This window comes from Protomyctophum bolini, assembly GCF_963924005.1.
Source record: "Protomyctophum bolini genome assembly, chromosome: 12".
NCBI lineage: Eukaryota > Metazoa > Chordata > Actinopteri > Myctophiformes > Myctophidae > Protomyctophum > Protomyctophum bolini.
The window spans coordinates 5,278,687-5,303,590 of NC_137873.1; the positions used below are offsets into that span (position 1 = coordinate 5,278,687).

General features: G+C 44.1%; 1 protein-coding gene across 1 annotated transcript in view; it reads right to left on the reverse strand.

Moving 5' to 3' along the window:
• Positions 1-24,904, reverse strand: part of LOC308325583 (insulin receptor-like) — a 62,048-nt gene that overhangs the window by 11,085 nt on the left and 26,059 nt on the right. Inside the window, exons 3-11 of the mRNA XM_080778120.1 lie at positions 19,358-19,694; positions 14,865-15,004; positions 14,101-14,245; positions 13,131-13,345; positions 10,805-10,931; positions 9,722-9,978; positions 5,745-5,912; positions 3,553-3,751; positions 424-743 (exon numbers count right to left, since the gene is read on the reverse strand). Coding sequence (XP_080634246.1) covers positions 424-743; positions 3,553-3,751; positions 5,745-5,912; positions 9,722-9,978; positions 10,805-10,931; positions 13,131-13,345; positions 14,101-14,245; positions 14,865-15,004; positions 19,358-19,694 — 1,908 coding nt within the window. The remainder of the gene's footprint in view (positions 1-423; positions 744-3,552; positions 3,752-5,744; positions 5,913-9,721; positions 9,979-10,804; positions 10,932-13,130; positions 13,346-14,100; positions 14,246-14,864; positions 15,005-19,357; positions 19,695-24,904) is intronic.

Here is a 24,904-nt window from a genome sequence, read left to right on the forward strand (position 1 = left end):
AGATTCAGTTCAACAAACATTTGCTCAAGGACATGCACTGTCATTCTCTGAGGGTAAGCTAGGGTTAGATGTGCACATAAAATATTAGATAAGTCAACTTACAAAGACATTCCGTCCTGCCTTTATCCCGAGTGCATTACCTGATAGAGATTATAAGAGGACGCTAGACATCCCAAGATGCTAGGCTTGATGTTTACCTGCTATTTGTAATACGGTATAGGATTCATTTCTTGGCACAGTGTTTACTTGACTGCTTTCTCCGTGGATAAGCCAAATGCCTAAATTGTTAATTTAAAATGTAAATAAATGCTAATGCTCGTGCTAATGCATGAACCTAGTTATATTTGCACTAACTGGATGTGTTGTTTATACTGTATCTCCTTGTACATACTGTGCACATGGCAAATAAAGGTGAGTCTTTACCCTCGGGCATGGTACGGGCGCTGACATAGGCGGCCATGCTGCAGCGCAAGGGGTCGGTGGGGTGGTTGCACGCGTGGACCTCTATCTGGTAGCTGGTGAAGTGCCGCAGGTTGGAGATGACGGTGGACTCCTTGGCGTTGGCCGCCACCGTCACCACCGACTTGGTGCTCTCAAAGCTCTCCTCCCCCTCCTCCACGTCCTCCTGCCCCTTGTCTCCCCCGGGCCTGCGCGTCCTGCCTTCTGGCGTGCTCGGGGCGGTGGTGAGGAACGGAAGGGTACGATTGGCGATGCCCATGGCTGACCGCCGCTGTCTGTTGGGTCTGTGGTGTGGGGAGAGAAGCGGTCGTGTCATGCTGGCTTCTGGGCTAAATGTCACCTCACGGAAATAAACATGTACACATGCAAAACTAAGAGCAGCTAGTACACCCTGTACAACTTTTAAAGTCGCCGGGGATTCATCGGATCGTAAAGGCACTTCAACACTAGTACATAAGTCTCACACACGGGATCACAGGGATGAGTCTCACACAAGGGATCACACACACTGCAAGATATTATCCCTCATCACCGAGAGTAGAACCCTGCGAGAGTAGAAGTCAGCGGGAACCTGTGGTACCCATAGAGGTCCCAACGCAGATCTTATTTCCCCTGGGTACAGAGTCTCTTTCTCTCTCTCTCTCCCCCGTCTCACTCTCTCTCCCTCCCTCCCGTGTGTTCCACGTGCTCGTCGCAAAATAAACACTCTGTGCAATTCCTCTCAAATACTGTACAGACAGAGAGGAGTTTCATTGGGAGAACTAACGTATGCAGAGGAACATGCTATTCCTGTCAGTTCTGCTCCCTGCAGCACAACCTGTAGATTTCACCCTTTCTGCCCGACTTGAATCTTGATAAGTGATTTGGTCAATCAGAACCACCTTCAGTTTGTTCTTAAACAAGTTCAGAGGAGAAAGTTGTAAACCAGTAGGATATTTGTCCCAAAGTGTAGTACCTCTGTATCCAATAGAAAACTGACCATGACTAGTACGATAAAGGGGGGGGGGATGGAGATGAGTAGCCTGTCTAGTGTTGTATTTGTGGACTTGAGAATGTTTGAAAGTAATTAACTAAAAGGCCTGGGGATGGAGTTGGGGTATGTTTAAGCTTGTAAATAAGTGTTAATCTGGAAAAAGTTGAGCATTTCGAAAAGTGCACGGAGCAGAGTGATGGAGTTGTTTTGATAAAGTAACAAATGTCTTCTGGAGTAGGTAAATGGTGTGGAGGTAAGAGACATAAGCGCTGGCCCAGACCATATTGCAATATGTTAAATGTGGGTAAATCAAGCTGTAATATAAAGTAAGCAAACAGTTTTGATTGACCAGACCACTCATTTTTCTGATGACACCAAGCGATCAAGAAACTTTGTTGGAAACTAGATTGATGTGTTCTTTCCAGCTGAGTTTCTCATCCACTAAAACTCCTAAGAATTTTATAGAGGAGACGTGAGATATCTCAGTGTCATTAATACTTCCCATCTGTGAACACGTTCAATTGTGTACCCAAGCCAGATTGAACCCTTAGGGCTGTATTTTGCATGTCTTAAGTACCAGGTCTTATTCCCTAACTTGAGTAAACTAAAGACCTGGAGGCGTGATCAATGCCATTTGGCTATTCTGAGTGGCCAAAGAGCACGCAAAATACAGCCCCTAGTGTCTGTGGTGGTGCCAGGAACCACCCAGACGCCAAAACAGTGACTTGCGAATGTGTTTTGTGGATACAATTACCACCTGAACGTGCATAGGGTGTGATAATCTATTGACTGGTTTGTAAATTACGTATAACTTGTGCACCAGACAGAGACAAAGCTATTGCACGTTGCCCATGAATGGCATTATGTAGAGGATCTTAATACTCAACACAAGAGGGTGCATGTGAGCCTTAACTGACAAGGGAATGTGACCAGAGCACAAAGTCAAATGTTTTGTTAAAAGCTTAAAGCGCTATAATTATTCTCATACTGTAGTACTCATTGCTATAGAGTATAGAGTGTTTGTTCAGCAACAGGGGTCCCCCCCACCCATCTTTCCAGCTCTTCCATAAACAGAAAATCAGCTTCAATTTTATATTGTTCAAGTTCCAATTTCGTCTGGTCAATTCTTCGTATAATCACTTGTTAAATCTAGAACCTGTGTGAGTTCTCTTTCCCGATTAGATACAATAGGTATCCTGATGTATAAATGCATGTTCTGCTTAATATAGAGCTGGAGAGACGGGGAGACCCTGTTATGGTTACTGAACAAACATCAATGAGTACTATCAGAATATGGAGCTAGTTAATACTTAATCACTTATACTACCTTTACATTGATTGGCACACTCTAAAAAACTTTCAAAGCAGGTAAAAAGAACAGTTCAAAGCTTTTGCTCTGACTTCCATATATGGTATTCACTCTTGTGTACAGACAGCCAGAGAGGCATGACCATTCATTACAAGGAAATATGTCCAATATGTGACCAACAAATAACAGCTTGTGTGTCTGGTTTCCATGGTAATGAAGCCTATCTATCACGCACCTGGCACCATCCATGCCTCTTGCAAAAGATAACTGACCAACTGACAATGTTGACATACGGTTGATTGGACATACAATTAAAAACGTAACTTTATGGATGATGTTTTAGCGTGTTTGCTTTCATTTGTAATTTTGTTGTATTTGGAAGAATAAGCTGTGAGGCAGAGGAAGGTAAAAAAATAAATACACCATCAAGCACAGTCTTATGGGAACCAATTGATATTTCCTTGAAGATTTGACAATTATGAAGAAGGAATCTAATATTCCTGGTGCAATGAGAGTCGTAAGCGGAATATCGGATATACAATGCGGATATACAATGGATATACAATGATAGCGGATATACAATGATATACAATACGGATATACAATACGGATATACAATGATATTTATATATCATTGTCCATGTCGAATGTCATGTTTTTATGTTCTATGTGGACCCCAGGAAGATTATCTGCTGCTATGCACCAGCTAATGGGGATCCTAATAAAACTCTAAAACTCTAAACATCCTAAAACCACTGCCTACACAAGCTTCCAGTTCCTTGCAAACGAGAGCTCCATAAGTCTTACTTACTTTATCTCGAAGACCTCGTTGTGGAGATAATTCTCAAAGGTTTTGCGGTACTCCGAGTCCTCTTTCTCCTTCTTCAGCTCCTTGTCGGTCTTGGGACAGGAGCAGCAGCGAGTCCCGTGTCCATACTCCTCTGTCTGGTTCCACTTGTGCTCCTCGTCACTGTCCACCTGGGTGGGCACGCGCGACGGCAGCTTCATCCCTGCAGACCAGGAAGGGTTGACACTGAGTGCACGCAACATGACTTATTATTAATACTTATTGTAATATTTATGGCCCGGTATAGTCCAATTTTCTCATGTCTATTCAGAACAATCATACAGATTCAAGTTGAGGCAACTGTAACATGTTTTACAATGAAGATAATAATATCTTTCGATCCACTGTTCCATAATAATTTATCGTATCGTATGTGCAGTGCACACATCCACGCACCATAAGTCAGTCAATACATATATAGATTTTTATAAACAGATATCCTGGATATGAATTCAGAGTATGAAAGGCGAGGTGCAATATGTTTGGTTTCAGAAGTGTTCTGGTTTCAGATTGTAGTCGTTGAGTAGTACTGACCAATTACAATTGAACGGGCTTTGGTAACACGACTTTAGCATCCAGGTAAACAGTCTATGTGGCGAGAAAAAGAGGCGGAATGCAATTCCTGAAATACAATCCAGTCAAAACCAGCTCGAAACCCATCGATATCGCCAGATGAACTTTTATCCCGGTGTAAACTTCTAGTCATCTCCCAACTCCAACCGGACACATGGTAGTGGAAGGCGTGGCCCGGATATCCACTGGCTACAACGGAAGCCCAGAACCATTGGCCCTTACCCCCGGACAGTAAATCCTCATCAGACAATAGCCAATGGGTTCCTAGATAGACAGAAACATACAGTACAGTCGAACTCTGAACCGTAGTAGCCTTGCCAAGCCGGGCAGGAGCCTATCTCCTGTTTCTGTAGCTTGAGGCAGCTTGATGTACAAGGACACCCCCTGGACATGACGCTAGTATGTCGCAGGGACTTACCCCCAATCCAACCCTTGATGCTGAGTGTCAAGCAGGGAGGCACTGAGGCTTTGGTATGACCCGGCCGTGGATCGAACCCTGACCTCCCAGTCTCAGGGCGGACACTCTAACCACAAGGCCACTGAGCTGAACACACACCGTAGGCCTGAGAGATATTCGCACAGATAGCCGGATGGGCATGACCAATTGTTATGTTGTAAACTGAATCTACAAGCATAAGTGTAAACATATGGCTGGAGCCATTGCATTGACCTTGGCGCTGTCTGCAAAGCCAGACAGATATGTGCACAGACATCCGGAGGGGTATGTCAGTCTCCACCTCCCTCCCAATGAGATTGACTAGCAGTAACACAACCTCCCCACTGCCTACCATCTTGGAGTTGAGGGAGACACACACACACACACACACACACACACACACACACACACACTGTACAAACAGGAGTTCTACACTGGCGGTGTTCACATGAGGGTCAGGCTATGACAGTAACCATTCCATTTGTCTGAACTTTTCATGAACTTGAGTCCACTTAACGAGCAGATCCCATTGTCCGCGTTCCACCTGTCAGGGTGTGACACCGTGTCAGTGGTTTGACACCCGCACATCCGCACATCAAAGTCACCCGAGTCATGTTCACATGTTGTTTAAGTGATGCGAGATCCCAGGTGAGCTTTGATGTGCAACTAAACTCAGTACTTTAAATTAACCTCATCTGAAAAACCCAAATAAATCCTGTAGCCTAACCACTTACAGTAAGCCCTACTGTACACTTTGTCGTACGGTGGTGTCACGTTGCGAAAATAGCCAATCTACAAGTTCACGGCACGACCTGCTATTTTCGCTACTTTTCGGAAGAGTTTACCTATAACAAAATGCCCAAAAATAGAGATGCCAAGTTGAGAGTGGTTAAACGTGCATTACTCTTCTTCAGGGAGGCCAGATCTAAGGAAGGGGTCATCCACAGGTCAGTGTCTCTGGGGGTAACCGTGGCGTTGAAGTGCTTCCTCGAGGGGATGAAGAATGTGAAGAGCTGTCTGGCTAATGGAAGGCTGGCTGTGATGAGTGAGTCTCTGTATCACACACACAGACACACTACAGTACGCAGATTACAGACATGCACGCGAGGAGCAGGCAGACGCTGCCTGGCTGCGTGACCTGACTCACCCTTCTGACAGTAGTCAAACTTGTAGAGCTCGCTGGCCTCGGGCTGGCGCTGGCAGAACACCAGGTAGTGAGTGATGTTGCCATTCGGATCGTTGGGAGGTTTCCACTTCAGGATGATCTGAGATGAGGAGTTGGAGGAAGATATCGGGTCCAGCGGCACCGAGGGCTCTGCGGAGACACCACAGGAAGGAACACCAATGAGCGTTAATGAATAGAGCTGGTTGTTGCTCTGGACAGAGTGTAGTATCACAAACGATATACACAGTTTGATCACTGCTGATCACTGCTAGGTAACGTGTCCATCAACCGTGACGTACTGTGTGTGTGTGTGTGTGTGTGTCTCAAAGTGTACTTGAGCAAGACATTGAACCTCTAATGTAATCAATATGAATAAGAACATCATTGAAGTATTCAAAGTCTAGCTCAGGGGTATTGGAAAATGTTCACATCACAGACCCCCAAACTGAATTTCATTAGGTCATGCCCACCCCCCCATTTCAAATATCTCTGTCCTAGAGACCCTGAAAGCATAGTCTAAATCAGCGGTTTTTTAACTGACTGTGACCACCTTGACTAAGAATCAACCTGGGGACCACTGTTGTGTTGCAATGGGATATGGGCTAAGATTAGTGCTTTTGGAACACTTGCTATGGAATGCATGCCATGTCTAATACTGATTCTCAAACGATGGTCCACGGACTTAACTGATATACAGTACTGACACGTGTGGCCCTATCTTGGGCGTGCCTTAACCTTTATCGCTAAACTTTTTTGCCAAATTTTACTATCTTGAAAAGTATTTTAGAATAGTTCAACTAGCCGATCTACATCCACACATTATGATCTTGTAGATCGGCTATTTGAATAGTAGTAAAAATAGTAATAATACGTGCGAGATATACTGTAGCACATGATGACATGATTATTATGGGCACATTTCCTGACTCAATCAGGTAACTGGTAGGCTACACTTACCCTTCTTGAGATTCTAACTGCCTTTTCTGTGGAATTTGTTTACCTCAGACTTCCCTGTAATGCTGATAACATTGACGGTGACGCACTTCCACGGAACAGTGCACAAAGGTTAGTGCACTGTTCCGTGGAAGAGAAAATCTTCACTTTCCTACATTACTAAATGCATGGTCAGGGACCACATGCAATACCTTCACGGACCACCAGTGGTCCACGGACCACCTGTTGAAAACCCCTGGTATAAATGTTATAATTGTACATAAGAAACAGATTCATGGTGGTTATATTGAATGGCTGAGCATACGCTTTGTCATTGTAATCATTTTAGTGTGCAATTCAAGTGATTTGAATTATGGTGAGATTAAATGAACCCAGTCCCGGACCCCAAGCGAAGACTTGAGGCTTCCTTCAAATGTTGTGCTCTTTTGGCCATTGTGCTGTTATTCCTTTGTGGTTAAATTCCCATGATAAAGCACAGCGTGTGGGTGTTTATCTGTGCGATCTGTTGCTCTGTTCATATTGATGAAAAGGGCACACAAACCCAACTTGTGTCACTGACACAACAATGGAGCTATTGAAGAAGATAAGATATACAGTATCACCCTCAGGGACTGTGTGGACTCTTGCTAGCAACTTGGAGGCAATTATTTATATTTATATTGATTAATGAAATGAACGCAACACACTGTTCAAAAAGGAAAACAAAAGAAACAAATTTGTATTTTGAGAATTTTACAAATTTGAGTTTTAGTCCAGTGGGAAGAAGGGGTTATCAACGCATCATCCCCTGGAGATATACTTCTAATCAGTGTTTCTAGATGGTGTTACTGTGCTCAGTGTTTGATTTGATTTGATTTATTTGATATATTCATGATACAATTCAGAGCAGTGTCTGTTTTGTGTTCTTCTGTCTGTCCAGTAGTTTTAGCTTTTTATGTGTCACATTATGCTGTTGTAACGCTTCAATTTCCCCTCGGGGATTAATAAAGTATATCTCATCTCATAATTATCAGGATTGCACAAAAAGTCAGAGGACTTAATTCCATTGTGATCCATATAAATAAATAGTTACAGCATTATGATAAGAAGAACATGTGTGTACTAACATCACAATACTAATGACATTTACATCAGGCCACCATAGATCAGTAAACAAAAGACAATGAATACATATAAACAGATAAATACAGCACTGTATTAACTTGCCCATCAGCCAATACGAATGCCCCTGGCCGTCCCTCTTAACATAGCTCGTCATTTTGTACACATTTTGTCCAATCTAGAAACACTGATTAGAATTACATTTGCTGCAGTGCTGCAGTGTATGCTGGCATTCAACTAAACACGCCCGTGAAGGAGGGGTCGGCACTCTGCAGCAATTTCTCCATCATTTCCTCATCAATCAATCCATTTTTGAAGGCTTTGTGGCAATGCACAGACAGCCAACTTGACACCAAATTGTGTGATGCAAAAAACACTTTACAAATGTACTAACCAAGCAAGTGCCTTATGGTTCATGGTGTTATTTCTGTATTTGATGCTCAGTTTGATCATCAAATCAGATCGGTACGTCTCAAAATCAAATGATCGGAATCGGATCGACTTTCGATCGATGGATGATTGGTGACGGTTGGAGAAGTACTAGTTAAAACGAACCACACACAAAGACCCTGCTGGCAGGCCAGGACAGAATCCAGATGCCCAACAGAGCCCTCTCTCCTGTACCTCCCTCTCAGCTCTCATGATGTTTATTTCACTGGACTGCCAACTATTTTTAAATGACACAAAATCGAGCGTTGTTGCCAGGTGTCATCATACCATGCATGTACGCCTGGTACAGTATGGACATAGTAGAGCAGGTGCTAATTCATACCGCATGAATCAGATGTTTGACGCAGGCAGTAAAACTAAAGGTAACAGAGTTCGCATAGTTTCACATCTCTTCCGTGTTTAAAAAACAAACAAATCAGCCACCAACTTGTATAGGGTGATATTACGTCAGGGATTTATGAGGGATTTATGAATTAGAAAGAGTTCAGCAGAAGTACGGAGGAGGTGTGCTTGAATGTGTGTGTGTGTGTGTGTGTGTGTGTGTCACTTTGAGATTACGTTAACCTGACAGGCACAGCGCACTGGTCTGACCGCATTGTCAGACTAAGTTTCACCAGTACCAATTTATGTCTAATGACAGCTTCTCTCACACAGGCTCGGCATGACACAGATCGTGAACCCCGGTGAAGCGCAGCCTTGCGCTCGTGTCTCGTTTCGTGCGAGCGAGGGATGCAATGTTTAACGAGGTCTATCTAGGAGGAAAGACGCACGCATGTACTGTAGAATAGGAAGCCAGTCAGACAGGACAATGTGGTTTTTATTGGTCTATTGGTCACGATGCGACGCGACGCGACACACACACCACACAACACACACACACACACACAGGGTGGTGGTGGTGGTGATGAGTGCAATTAGATGTCAGGGAAGAGATTTATAACTGAGGCACCTTGCACGAAGCAGCACCCTGTAGGTTGGTGGTGCCCTGGGGCAAATCGTGCCATCTGCCTTCCGCTTCCTTGATCTTGTGCCAAGGACTTTCTGGTGGCACCGTGGCAGCCAATCTGACATTTAGAATGTTGATTGTAGGCCTACTAGGCCAGTGGTTCCCAAACTTTTTCATGTCAAGGACCCCCAAATGGACACTAATTAGCCCTGCAGACCCCCATTTGAAAAGATATGCCAGGGACCCCCATAAGAGAAGATTTGTACGGCTCTAGCAGTGATTCTCAACACGTTTAATTTCAAGGACCCTCAGTTTGACATGCATTAGTCTACGGACCCCCATTTAATGGCATTTCTATCTCCGAGACTACCAACTTATATTGTAAAATCAAAGTTAATTTAACTCTGAGAGTGTACAAATGGAACCAAATGGACCCGTTGCCATGAACTTGCTTCAGACAGCCAAATGGACCTGTTTGACCTGTCAAAACGGGTTAAATGAGACTTACTGGTGGCGTTAGTGCGCACGTAGATGATCCTGCTCTTGGCGCCGTGGACCTGGTTCTCTTCGGAGGCCAACAGCTGGGTCTTGACCATGATGGCATACTGTGTCCAGGGCTTCAGCGGTAGGATGAGGTGGCCAGGCTCCATCTTCTCCTTGCTGCCCTCGGTGGCCCTGGGCGGAGGGTCCACGTCTGCGATCACCCACCCGCTATTGGAGCCGCAGGCATCCTGGCCGTCGAACTCTGTCACGTTCTTAAAGGGTCTGATGAGGGGATGAACATTATTCTAAGATTCTGCTATTGTTTTCTGAATTTTATGTTCCGTTTTTCCCTTTTTTTTCTCTTTATAGTGTTCTGTTCTCGTTTATGATGATGCTGACAGCCCAATTTTGGATAAATACAGTACAATGAGTGCCAACGACAAAACTAGAGTACAGTAATTCTGTCAATTTACATGTGACTTACATTTCAGTCAGTTTGACATGACTAATCGCAACCTACAGAAGAACATGGTGCTCTAGAAACCCAGCACTGCAACAACAGTGTCAGTGAAGGGCTAATGAAGTACCTGTGAGTGCCTTGAGAAGGCAGCATGGCTTGAAATTAGCCCCCCAGCCAAATGGTGAATGCAAAATGTGTTCCCATTAAGTCCAGTTTATAAGCCATTTTAGCAGGGAACAAACATTATGTTTGATCAGATCCGTTGAAAAGAACCAAGCCACATCTTCCAAAAAGAGTTAATTATAAATCCTAGTTCATCGAAATCGTAGAACAATAAAAAATAGCCTACATGTTTTGACTCCAAAAAACTATTAGCAAAAAAAGCAGCAAAAATGTAATAAAAATTATAATAATTTCCAAATGAATGATTCAATCCACTTGCCACAGTGATCAAAGACTTAACTCCATGCCCCGTTTGTAGATTTACTACCCAGTCTGGCAGGAAGCCAGCCCTGTGTTTGATCAGTCTTTTTATTTTATTTCACAAGCCACTTTAACAGCTAAAAACACAAGCCAGCACAGGTCTAAATCTACTAGTCACAGTGGCTGGTTCATGGTTTAGTTTCATACTCTGGTTGAATCACTTACGCTTCTTTGTAGAGTACCATGAATCCCAGGAGGTCTCTGAAGTCTGGAGGCCAGAAGGGCTCCCACTTGATGATGATCTTGTCGCTCAGGGTGCGGACCTGAGTGAACTTTAACTCCTTGTTCTCACCTGAGGGACAGAGAAACTCTCTTCAATAACTCAAAAGAATATACCTAATATTGTCTATGTATTTTATCGTCGTTCATTCATGCAATTAGAGGAATGAGGAGGACATAGAAAAAGTAAGTACTAACCCAAATGAATTGTGACTCGTGAGATACCCTTTTGGAAATAGCTTGGTTAGAAATGTGTAAGGAATTCAATCCATACAGCCATCAAAGGCCTTTTAACTTGTGAAATACCATCATTGCTTCTGTTTCTTAAATAAAAGGCTCTTCCCTTGACTCTATGTGTTGTTTTATAAATAGTTAGTTGCGCACAGAGCAAGGATGTAGTCTGGTATGATCTCTCATCGAGGATAGTAATTGTGGTTTGAGATGCGCGGGTATAAAGGACCACAACTTTGCAGTAACCACATTAACTTCATCAGCTTGGTCTCCGCGGGCTGGGTTATGTACTGAGGAAAGGCTGCACAACCACAGTAGGAAATCATTCTGACTGATACTAATTGACTTTGTGTGTGCGAGGTCTCCATCATATTCACTTGTGTTCGTTTTTTTTTCTATTTTTAATCAGCTATTGTTACGTTAACAGGGGTGTCCTCTTCTCTCCAGGTCTAGTAAACAGAAAATAAATGTTCAGGCCAAATGGGACACCAATTTTATCCAATCAGGAGTTTGGATGAAATGTTTCTACTATTCTCATTTTTCTACTATTTTACGCTATTCCAGTTCCTACTTTGTCTACTCATTGTTTTCTTACATCAATTCCAATTTCACTTGTGTATCCTGTATCCTACATACACTGACACGACAACGCGTATTCAGGGCGGAGTCACCACCCCCAGGGTAAGTTGTGATTTGCTCTCGTTCACTGCAATGCAATTTGCGGCATTTCCGTAAATGTAGCGATTATCAAACTTGGGTCCCCCAGGAGGAAGTCACTAATGTTGCTCTGGAGAGGGAAGTCTGGAACACTCTGGTGGAGCTGTTGCCCCCGCGACCCGACTACGGATAAGCGGATGGATGGACGGAGACTGAGGTCCCAGTCCAGAGATGAAAATCATAATTTAATGTCCTAGGCTACTCTCTATCAATTTAATTTGGGGGTCCTTGAAATTAAAATGGCTGAGAATGAATGGGTTAAACTGTGGACTTTAGTTAATTCACAAAATACAATAACATGGCACATAACGATTTTTGAAACGGGGCTTGGTTTAGAAAAGCCTATATTTTGCGCTAAAGTAATATATTGAATAACATATATAAATGTAGGTTTTAAAGCTAGAATGGCATTGTAGAGAAGTGGACTATAGTGAGAGACGAGATTGTCTCTCCTTCATTGCGGGACTGCAGGACTCTGGAGATAGTTAGTCGTGAATGATCAGCTGTTTTCGCTTGTACCTGGAGTTGTGCATTATCTCCGCTGTGCACAGCAGCACGGGAAACTGTCTTTATATCCATTGTGTTGTTCACAATAGTTCAGTCTTTGCATGTGCGACACAAAAGTACCATGCGTTTGTTTTGGTAATAGCCTACTTAATGTACTTAATGTACACAGGACCCGCATTTTCAAACTGTCCACAAGTTGCGACGGACCCGACGGTACTATAAAACATGCGAGTGATTCTTGCAGCGCGATAGCTACACACTAGTAGTGTGCGTGTGTGCATGCGTGCAGAGGAGGGAGGAGGAAGACTGCAGGAGGCGTGTGTGTGTGACTGTGTGTAGCTTAATGAATGATGATGCAAAGGGAATTTTGCTAGGCAGACTTAAAGTAACGCAACAGAGTTACAGAATCAAACCACTTGGCAATGGCACCCCAACTACAATACACAAGCTGTCTCTGGTGTTGTTCAATCATGACTGTGCGCTACACGGTGACAGATTTGTTATGTGCTGGACGTTCCTGAGCCGCGCGCACGGGCGCACATTAGGGGGAACACTGCACATGCGTTAATTGCGTTAATAAAATGTATTAACGCCGTTAACACGATCATTTTGACAGCCTTAACCCATTTTAGGCGAGAACCCCTTTTGGTGGTTACATACATTATGTTATAATTTAACTATTAAAAAATAGCAGATCTACAAGCTCATAGCGCGCCACAGAGTGGCGCGCTATGAACTTGTAGGTCTGCTATTTTTGAAAAATCGTTAAAATGTGCCTCAAATCTTTCAGAAAATTGTCATGATTTTCGGTTCTTACATGAGGTCTGGTCTCCGTTGGTCTTGGACGCAATGTCGTTCTTGACCTGCCGTTCCTTGGTTCCCGTGACCTCCTCCATCTTGCGGATCTCAGCCATGCAGAGCTTGGAGTTGTAGTGGAAGAACATCCGTCCCTGAAGGATGGTCAGCTTGTGCTTGGACCAATCCCACAGCTGACGCAGATTTTGGTTGTCCAAGGCATAGAACGAGTAGTTCCTGATGAAGGGGCCCAGAAGAATGAACACCAGATGAATACCAAATGAGGGTTGGGTGATGGCTTCAAATCAATATCACGATTATTTCAAACTTTTGCCTTGGTTACAATTAATAATGAACAATTATAAAAGTGAAAATAGCTGATCTACAAGCTCACGATGTGTCACGTTGTGAGCTTGTGGATTGACTATTTTCTCTATTTTTACTCAAAATCACTTTACATAAAAATAAAAAGTAATAAAGTGCCTTAATCAGACTAATCTTTAGCCAATTTGTTTTGTGTCGATTCATTGATATAAGATATATTAAAAATAAATATCTCACAAAAAAAAGCCTGCTTCTGGATGATTAGATCAACCTACATTGAGCAAGATTAGTAAGTAGGTTACTGGTTCAAATATAGTAGTACAGTAGTTTAGAATTCCGGTTAATACCAAATCAGGGCATATTTCAGCTTGCATGTGGCAAAGAGCATATTATCCAAAACAACACAAATCATCAAGACGGTTTGGTTTATAATGTGGACATCTGTAGCCCAGTTGCTTTACAGTGTAAAACGGCTTATGTGTTTCTACTGTCCAACCTAAATCTAAAAAACCTACAACCCTCATATATGTGATTTGGGAAAAGATGTACTAAAAACAGCCGCCGCAAAGAGCCCATTTCGAAAAAGGTCAGTTTCTTTCTGCTTTTAACTTATAATTACAGGACGAGGGTTTTGTAACATGGCAAAGGAAGAGATTCAAGAGGCTCACCCGACTTCCTGGACGTCGCCGCGGATGACACGGAGCTTGCGGAAGAAGGAGAGGGAGACAAGGGCATACGAGCGCCGTACGGTCAGGTAGCCAGTGATCTCCTCCAGCTGGCCCAGGCTGGCCTCCAGCTCGGCCGCTATGTTGTCTAGAGAGAGAGGAGCAAAGTGACAAACCACTGAGTGAGTGACCATTGGTGGTGCAGCAGCATGCTTCATTATTTCACTGTCTCATTGCAGGCATTCTGTCACACCAGCACACTCTCATTTTGTCTGAGAACCAACCCGCCGTCAACACACCGCAAAATAATATAAATAAGAAAACCTACGTTCAATTTGATTTGATGTGAGGTTTCATATAATGGGAAAATGTGATGTATATAATATATTTTATTTTCATGACAAAAGCGGCACCTTTATTTGGCTCATTCTTAACACAGTTTTAATAAACCTGAGCTTTTCGTTCAACAACGCTGTTCTGTCAGTACAGAGACATTCCTACAGTTGTCCTTGACTAGCAAGTCACTTGCTGTTCCCGTCTTAAAATTCATCATTGTCTGCAATCTTTGTCTTGTATTGTCACAATCAGTCTTGTCACAGATATCTTGTGCGTGTCCGTGTTTTTTTTTTAAATAGCTAAACAAAAGAACTTCCTCTCTCACACTTTTCTCAGGATTCTCTCACACGATCTGGAACTGAAATACCCCAATCAAATGTGTTTGTTTTGTTCTTTTAGGTTTTTGTTGAGAACACTCCAAGGATACTCACTTCCTCCACGGAGGTTGATGACCAGGCTTCCGTTGAGGACGGTACATCCTCTCAGATCCTGGGCGGCCGTGACAGAATCCACAGTTTTCAACCCCATACATACCTTGGGACAGAGCCCTGCACAGGGAGTACAATTGAGCCTGTATAGGACAGAAGAGAATACTCAATCACAATCAGTTTATTTGCCAAGTACAGTGGCTGTACTGTCATTTGTAATGCTTCACTTATTTGGAATATACCACAAAAACTCAATGATACAAAAATGACAGTAGCTGAGCCAATTCAGTCTCAGCGCACCGTTGTTCTTGGTTTATAAACGTCCAAAAAAAATCAGACCTGTGTGAAGTGAGTGGTGCAACTCCGTGTAGGGGTCCCCAGGGAGACCCCGGAACAGGAACGAGCCCAGGGTGAAATGAGTAGAGGACTACTATACTGTACTGTCCCGTCACACCCAAAATCATCATATATACAGTTAATGTGAGTGTGTGTGTGTGTGTGTGTGTGTGTGTGTGTGTGTGTGTGTGTGTGGCTGCACAACAGTGACACTTGGTGATGAACCCAACCAAACGCTATTTCCGTGCTTGGACACAGGGACCCAGGGACACAGCCAGCCAGAGACACACAGAGCTCCCTATAGGAGTGGTTGCACCACTCAAAAATATACCACACATTGGCATAATGTACAGTAGTTGTGGCATCATGTACATGACACCAACCCGTCATGAATGTCTTATACCCTACAGCAGGGCTATTCAACTAAATTGTTCAGGGAGGCACATTGTCAGAAACCGAAGGGCACTGTGAATGGATCCTAAAGACCTGCAAACCCATTCACCTTCAAAGCAACTCTAGAGTAACATGGCTTGGACATGCCTCTCCAATAATAGCAAAATAGCCTCTCGTAACAAGCACAGGCATGAGGCTCACAAGCTTGCATATTATCCCATTTCCTGAAAACCTGTCTGAACATTCCTCACACTCATAATGGGATCAAGCACAGAAGTCTAATAAGGTCAAAGCAGAGTTCTGGGTTCCACATGTGTCGAAGTTGTTTTTCTGCTGGCAGGTTTATGAGGTGAGAATGGAGTTGTCTACCAACTGTCTGGTAAGGTGGCTGTACAATTAGGGAGGAACGCAGCATTGCGTGGCGACAACCTGTTTTTTTGGTCAGTGATTATACGACCATGGCATTAACGAAGGCGACACGACGCGTAAGGTTTGATGCATTCATTCTCTTTGTTTCCCTAAAGTTAATGCAGTGCATGTTTTCAATGCAACATGTGCACCTGTGAACTGTACAGATAAATGCCGGCAGAATGTGCTGATGGATTGTTGCCGTTCATGTTTTACTTGCCAATTAGTTTGACGTTCATAATGATAGCTTATAACTACAAAACAAACCACCCGCATCAAATGACAAGCTTGTGGACCAGATACAAAAGGGACAATAGTTGGTTCAAACAACAGATAGTTTCATTTACAATGCAAAGACCTTTATAGACAAGAGGACAAAGCACCCGTTCTTTTGGATCACCCACCATTACCCAGAGCCAGCAAATGACGGCTCTTGTTCAGACCTTTTGCTTATTGACAATTTAAACAACCCTAGCATTATTATTCTGGGGCTAACATTCAGCAAAAAAAGAAAAAGCAGATCTACAAGCTTGTAGTTCAGACATTATAAAATATATTATTTGAATGTAACACTCCCTGCAGACAGGGACTGGAGAATTATGTGCAGTGACAATGATCTTCTTTTCGGTGGTGTGACACCGGCACAAAACTATCTGTATCTATAAATCTAAATTTATACTGTGTGAGCCGAGCCATGGCTCAACCGCCGTTTGGTGCCTTTCAGTAGCCATCAGTAGACCAGAGGCTGAAGCTGAACGGCCTGCCTGCCCTGTGAAGGTTTGCAACAGTCAGAATGTGTATCAGGACTGATACTGTATCTGTATCGGGAAAAGTATCGGATCGGCCGTTATTCGTCATATCGGGTCATAGCGGTATCTGCGAATATGCCAGTCTAACCACAGATCCGACACAGAGTTTGCTTTGGAGTTGCCCAAAACTGCAAGTGCACATTTGAGTGAGGAGTCTGCTATGAACACAACACAAGATATATAGCTAGATAGAGCACCTGTGCTGCTGTGCTCAGTACACATTATGTGGACAAAGAAAAGGTTAAAATAAAAGACAAACACACACACACACACACACACACACACACACACACGTGCGCACAAACACTATCTCTTTTGGTATGTGCTACACTAGAGCACGGCAGTCTCCAAGGACAAGTGTGTTGCAGCCATTTGTCAGGCAGGTCTGAAGCTGAGGCCCCCTAGGGGGGGGGGGGGGGGGGGGGGGGGGGGGGGGCGGGGGGGGGGACTGGCAGCCTCTCCCAAATGCCTTTCCGCCCCTCTCTCTCCATGTCCTCTGGGGACTTCAACTGATAGTCATCGGTTGAGATAGCCATGCATTCAGCTAGACATCCATGATGCCGCAACAGAATCTCACATGAGCCAACCGTGTTCAAAACTCTGTCTAAGCAGATGATTAGTGTGTCTCCCACTGGGCAGAGGGAGTCTAGGATGGGGCAGATGAAGTTCAGCTGTGGATGAGCGCATCCACACAACCCCCCCCCCCCCCCCTCCCCCCCCCCACCCCCCCACACACCCCCCCCCCCCACACACACACACACCCCCCCCACCACACACATACACACCGCCCACACAACACACGCCACACACACAACACACACACACACACACACACACACACACACACACACACACAAGTCATACTTTAACCCATTTTGACCTGAGATCAGATTCTAAAAATGTCTACATCCTGACAGTTTCTGAAAAAGCTATGTTTCCATGTCAGTCGTTCTTCGATTTTTTCAAAAATAGCAGACCTACAAACTCGTAACTTGCCACTCGGTGGCGCGCTATGAGCTTGTAGATCTGCTATTTTTCAATCGCTAAAGCATAACATAATGCCAACACAAAAAGGGGTTCCTGCCCAAAATGGGTTAATTTGTTTATTCCCAAGGAGGAAAAAATAAATGAGGTGACGTGGTAAAATGAAGGGTTACCAATAGTTTCTTATTTCAGCCTTTGCACAGGCTATACAGTATGTATCACAAACTAGGGCTGCGACAGTTAAACAAATCATTTTAATTGATTATACATATCTTTTTAAATGAAGTCACAGGAGTGGATATGTATATGCATGCGTAATGCCTATTGAAATGAAATTATCATACAGTAAACACACGCATTGTTTAGTTAACATCATTAACTAAGGCCAGATGGTTTAGGTTGTCTGTCCCCGATTATTATGAATTATAGCTTTTAGGCTTTAGTACAGTACTTGTGATTTCTACAGATAATGTTCAGTTGAATATAAACATACACAATACACAGAAATAAAATACATCCTATGTTGTGTATACGTCATTTTAAGTACCGGTACATAAATGGAACATGAATTCCAAAAGGGCTGAAACAGTTACAGTAGATTAACCAATTCAGTCGGTTATACTTTCTTTTTTAGTTTAGTTTTTTGACAGTTTGGTGTTGATTTGTTGAAATATACTAATTATAATAAAAAAATATAATAATAATATTAATAATAAAAAGTAAAAATAGAACATGCTTCTCGATTAATCAGCCCAAAATAAATGCAGACATTCTGCAACAAGAGCGAGGCGCTAGAAGCCGGTTGGTTCCCTGCTGAACTGGTGCGGCTAGCATGGAGGAGGTGACAGGCAGGCCAAAAACAGCAGACGTTCAAAGCGAGAACAAAAAGCCTCAACGTGTGAATATGTTCTCTGTGCCAGTAGCTCGATGCAGACCTGGGCGGTGGTGAGTAAACAACCCGTTAGCATGGTGAGGAGCACAGTGAGAATGGAGGATGGAGAGTGTGCGTCAAAGGCAGAACAGTGCAGAACACTCAGTGCACCCCCCCCCCCCCCCGCCACCCAGCATCCATCCTCATGCAGAGATATACGCACTTTACACCCTTAATTGGATATAAACTCCTATATAACAATAACATGCACACTCTTGTGTCCCTGTTCACCTCAATGATTCACCACTTGTTCTCCATCTCTAGAGTCACAGGGTTCAGACAACAAATGACTTGCCGTGCGATACCTGGGAGTGCCATGCGAGAAAGCATGCGAGTGCATCTGGCGATGGTTAATGCTAAGTGACTTCTCATTATTGTGGGCTTTTAAGGTAAATTATGGATGATTGAAAGGGTAGAAAAAAAACGCAGGGGAGTGGAAGACGAGTGGAACAGAGTGAGTACCGCAGGTGCGCACATCAGCACTAACACACAGTACACAGGTACTACAAGTTGCAGCAGCCAAACCCGACAGTGATCACAAGCCTACTTCACTGATCACAGATTCACACCGCTGCGGCCGCCGGACTAATGAGAACCCATGCCCCCCCCCCCCGCGGCCCAGCGTGTCCACTTACGCGGAGGAGTTGACGGTGGTGTAGCCAGACGGACAGTCCGGTATGCAGGCTCCGTTGTGGATGACGTACTCGTGGCAGTCGGAGCTCTTGGTCAGACCCTTCTCCTGCCTGCACTTGTTGTGGAGGTCCCGGCAGAAGGCGAAGGGGACGCAGCGCCAGCCCTTGAAGGTGTAGTGGTCGGCCGGGCAGCGCTCCACGCAGGTGCCCTGGTGCTGGAGCTGGCGGCAGGCCACGCAGTGGCCGGCCGAGTTGGGCTGGAGGCAGCCTCCCAGGCACTGGTCATGGCAACACTGGTCGTCCCTGGTGCAGGCCCGCTGCTTACAATGAACAGGGCACACTGGAAGAGAGAGAGAGAGAGAGAGACAGAGAGATAGAGTTACAGATACAGATGAGGAGACTGTGGCTCAGGAGGTAGAGCAGGTTGTCCAATGATCCATGGGTCGGCGGTTCGAATCCCGGCTCCTCCGGCTGCTCCCGATTTGCTGGTTGGTACCTTGCATGGCTTCCGCCGCAATCGGTGTATGAATGCGTGTGTGTGAATGTAATGCACAATCTATGTAAAGCGCCTTAGGTAAAGGCGCTATATAAATTGACCATTTACAGATGGGGGGGTGTATTGTATGTGTAAAATAGCCTTTATCCCCTTAACGGCATCATCATATCATATCCCCCCCCCCCCCACACCACCACCAGCACGGTGCAGTTCCATGCATTTCTCTCATCAGTGAGACTGCTCTAAAGAACCTCGCTAATGCACGATGATAGTTTCCAGCTAGCAGGGCAGAAGAGCATCTGCTATTCGGCCACTGTCATAATACATACAAACAGCAGGGGTGCCACCAGTTGGCAAACGACACAATTGACCAAGCGAGCTGTGTGAAAGACAGAGGGAAGGACAACTTTGTATTGGTTAAGGTTAATTTTTTTACAGTAAGTTGTTATTAGAGAAAGTAAAAGATGAGTGTTAAATCTTTTCAATTTGCTGCTTTCTTTCGTTTTGACGATTTTAGCTATTTTTGACACGGGGCTGGGGGTATTCACAAGTGGCTAAATATGTTTTTTATTCAAAACTCTACAGCGATTTCTTTATTAATATTGACTATAGTCCTACTAGACACAATTACATCTGGTCACAAAAGATCACAAGATTTACTGAATGTGAAGGGGGGAGGTGACAAAGTGACATATTGAGCCTACGACACAGTATGGCATCGCCCTTGTATCCCCCTTCAGATTTACTGATCTTTTGTGGCCAGATGTAATTTCCTGGGGTTTAGTAGGACAAAGTAGGAGGTTTTGATGTCCATAACAACCAGTAAGACGCGCAAACGCGGGAAGCAAACGCAGTTCGTACATTTTTTAAGATATTTTTTTAAGTTATTTTTTTTTTAAGTTAAGTTATTTTTAAGTTAAGTTTTTAACTTAGAAAAAATAGCTAAAACAAAAGAAAGCAGCAAATGAAAATAATAATAATAATATACTCATATTTTTATTTCTCTAATAACAACCTAAAATATGAACCTTGGTTGAAAAAAAAAAGGCCTTTAATTTGTGATTACAGACCTTCTGTACACCAGGTTACATTGAGTCTTTGTTTTGACTTGTGTAGTCTCTCAAGACTACTCACGTCAAATTCAAGGAAAGGAGGGCGCAGTTTTTCCTTTATTTTTTGACGATGGGTTCTCAGATTGCCACTTTGTGCACTCACAGGTGAATGTCATTATATAATGGCAGTTAGGCCCCGTTTACACTGGCAGACAGCTCTAGCCTGAATCAGATCCATGCCACATCGAGATTGAAATCTGATTGGTTTAACCCATTTTGACCTGAGATCAGATTCTAAAAATGTCCGTTTGAAAATGACAGTTTTCTGAAAAAGCTATGTTTCTATGTCAGTCGTTCTGCGATTTTTCAAAAATAGCAGACCTACAAACTGGTAGCGCGCCACTCGGTGGCGCGCTATGAGCTTGTAGAACTGCTATTGTTCAATAGCTAAAGCATAACATAATGCTATCACCAAAAGGGGTTCAATGAGTCCAACATGTCACATGACTCATTTAAACAAATCAGTTTCTAATCTGGATGTGGCTCAGGTCTTGATTCAGGCTGCCAGTGTAAATGGGTGCCTTACTGTCCTGTCCAGTGGGATTAGCTCCTCATCCCACAGAACCAGATTACGATTAGCCCACAGCAGAAGAGATAACAAGGGGCTGTGTGTGGTTACTAGGGGTTGGTCACAGGTCAGATCCTTAGGACTGTGTGTGTGTGTGTGTGTGTGTGTGTGTGTGTGTGTGTGTGTGTGTGTGTGCGGCGCGTGCGTGAACGAACATTCATTCATCTACAGTTCCACGCAAGTACGCACCGCTGTGAGGCGTTCTAAATAGAGAAGGGCTCACTAAATGGCAGGGTGTGCGAGGGTGTGCGTGCGTGTGTGCGTGTTGAGGACATTGTGTTCCATTCCAAAATTCAGTGATACTGTGTGAATCGTACCAAAAAGTAAGCTGTTGTGCTTCCGTGTGTCACCTAGCTACAGTTGAGCAGCACGCTGCAACGCGTGGGGTTCATTAGTGTCACAGCCAGTCATGTGACTTAGGGGTCGGCACTTTAAGCAGCAAAACAACACAGACCCGTGGTCCTTGTGCACTTGCCAAAGGTAAGCCTCTCAAATGCCTGACCTAAAAAAAAAAAAAAGAGTGTGTGTGTGTGTGTGTGTGTGTGTGTGTGTGTGTGTGTGTGTCTGTGTGTGTGTGTGTGTGTGTGTGTGTGTGTGTGTGACTGTGTGTGTGTGACTGTGTGGTGCACAATACTAGGGAAACAAGTGATTATACCAAAGTTTGTTCTCCCTCGGTGTGACCCAGTGCAGACAAGCCCTGAGTGACTGATGCAATGAAACTCAAAAATCTGCACCAACCACAGATATAGACCGTCATGCTATTCTGTTGTATTGTTCCTCGAAAAAGGTCCCCTGCCGCTACAGTGTATTGCCTCTGCATAATTATGCCCAATTATATTATGTACACTAATTTTCTCTCAAATCACGTACGAATTCAACACACACACACACACACACACACACACAGACACACACACACACACACACACACACACACACACACACACAACTAACGCCACTGCTCTGGCTGCACACAGGCACTCCTGATCCCCTCTAGTGCTCCATGTCGGAGCACAGGGCCAGCAGTAGAACCGCCCTCAGCTTTAACCAATGTGTTGGCTGGCTGTGGAAGCTAGCCATTCAAATGGCCTCTCCCATCTCCAAGGAAGAGCAGTGCACTGTTTAACTCCTTGCTTACCGCCCGCATTGCACAGAGAGAGAGAGAGAGAGGCGGTAATGGGAGGCATGCGGAAAACCGACACGAGAGTCACATAGTAACAGGCTGGGTCTGCTGAGCCGAGCTGGACTTGAGTCCAACGCCACCCCCCCCCCCCCCCCAACCCGAAAAACCGACACGAGAGTCACATAGTAACAGGCTGGGTTTGCTGAACTGAGCTAAGCTGGAATCCACTACCTAACCTATTTAATATTCACTCTGATTTATTGCACGGTCTATGTACATTGATAGCCTTGTGCAAAAAAAAAGATCTATAAGCTCACAATGTCTCATTGCAATTAGGAAAAAAAGTTTTGAAAAACTCATTTTTTTGAAAATGCATCTATAATGACATGCGCAAAAAGTAGGGATGCCAGGTTGACAGTAGTTAATGGGTACAAAACGTACCTGCAGACCCATGTGTTTGTTACAGTTGTGCTGAAGAGCACATCACCTAATGGATCATGTCTCATCACGTCCACAGCTCATTAGGCGTCTCTGCAGAATGCACCCGTTGCACAACAAACGCTGCAGCACAACCCGTTCAAGGTCTGTGATGTTGTACAACCATTAGACTACACGTCACTGCTTACTATACCTACCAGGTTATTGGGAACTTGTCTTTTTGCAAAAGAAAGAATACGTCTGCACACCGTTTAACCCATTTTGGGGCGGGAACCCCTTTTGGTGTTAGCGTTACGTTATGCTTTGAAAAATAGCAGATTTACAAGCTCATAGCGCGCCACCGAGTGGCACGCTACGAGCTTGTAGGTCTGCTATTTTCAACGACTGACATAGCTTTTTCAGAAAACTGTCAGGATGTAGAAGACATTTTTAGAATCTGATGTCAGGTAAAAAAAAAAAAACGTTTCGGCCTCTGTGGCCTTCGTCAGGTACTGTATATCAGGCGAAGGCCACAGAGGCCGATACATTGTGTTTTTCCCCCCGCCTTGGTAAATAAAGTGTTTGGGGAGACTGAACGGTGTGCAGACTTATTATTTTTTTTGCAGTCTGTTCGTTGAATTAGCCCGGGATGTGCGTCCTCCTGACCACTTGTTGGTCACCTTCTTGATGTTTTACATCACGGTCTAAAAAGGGTCCACTGTCTTACTAAATACCACCTCAGGTTGCTTCATTCACCAACATTCAGCTACTAACATTTACCAAGAATCACCTGATTGGCATAGGGACGCCTTTTGCCAATCCCACCTAGGGTACTAGGCCACTGATGACGCAGGAGAGAACACGCCAGCATCAAAAACAATTCTTATTATGAAGGGAGAAGGTTGAAACAGGTCAAGTGACCTGTGGAACTATGGCTGTGGATAAGTAGATTTATTTTCCTCTCAGTGACATAACATCTCAACAGCAGCAGCTTCAATAATCAACAGCAGAAGAATTGGCGGCCACACTGAAGGCAATAGACTTTCTTGTGTGTGTGTCACAATGCTTTCAAGGTTAGGACCCTGAGGACCTTTGAGAGTGAGGCCGACCCAAGCACACTTTGATGTCCCAAGCACAGAAGACGCTGGCGGGACTGCTTCTTTCTTTAAACATGCAAATTTGTCAGGGCTGTACCAACATTTTTCCTCTATTATAGCTCCTCTGTCGGGCAGTTCAATCCAGGGGGCCACAAGAAGCTCTGGTCTTTTCTCAATCTGGGTCAATTAGCAATGCTCAGCTTGAATGTGGTCCTGTCATCGTCTCTGCTCCTTATCTTCCACAGGAGCTCAATACAATCGCTAGACAACAAGCTATCAGTGGACCTTTTGGGGAAGGAAAGTGTCGATCAGGTTGACCGCTAATATTTGACAACCGGTGACAAAGAAGAAGAGGCTTCTAGTTTGAGGCAGCAGACTGGCCCCGTTTAGCCAATAATTATACCCAGATCCGTTTTATCTGGGTTTCATGCAGAAACTAACGAAATATATAAATATAAATCATCAAATACCATCATTTTTTTGATTGAAACAGAATGCAACTACAAAACGTGCGCTCCTGAGAGCACATGTCTCCGCCAGGCTGGGTTTGCTTACCTTTGGCCAATAAATGTACATCTTGATCACAGGAATCCACAGATAATACAATTTGTAAGCGTAGTTAGCAAAAATGAATTATCCAAAGATAAGCAAGATCTTGAGTTATATATAGGCCCCACAATGTGTTATAGCACCACCATGAGGCCGATTTAAATAATCTGGGGTCGAGGTTCTTCTTT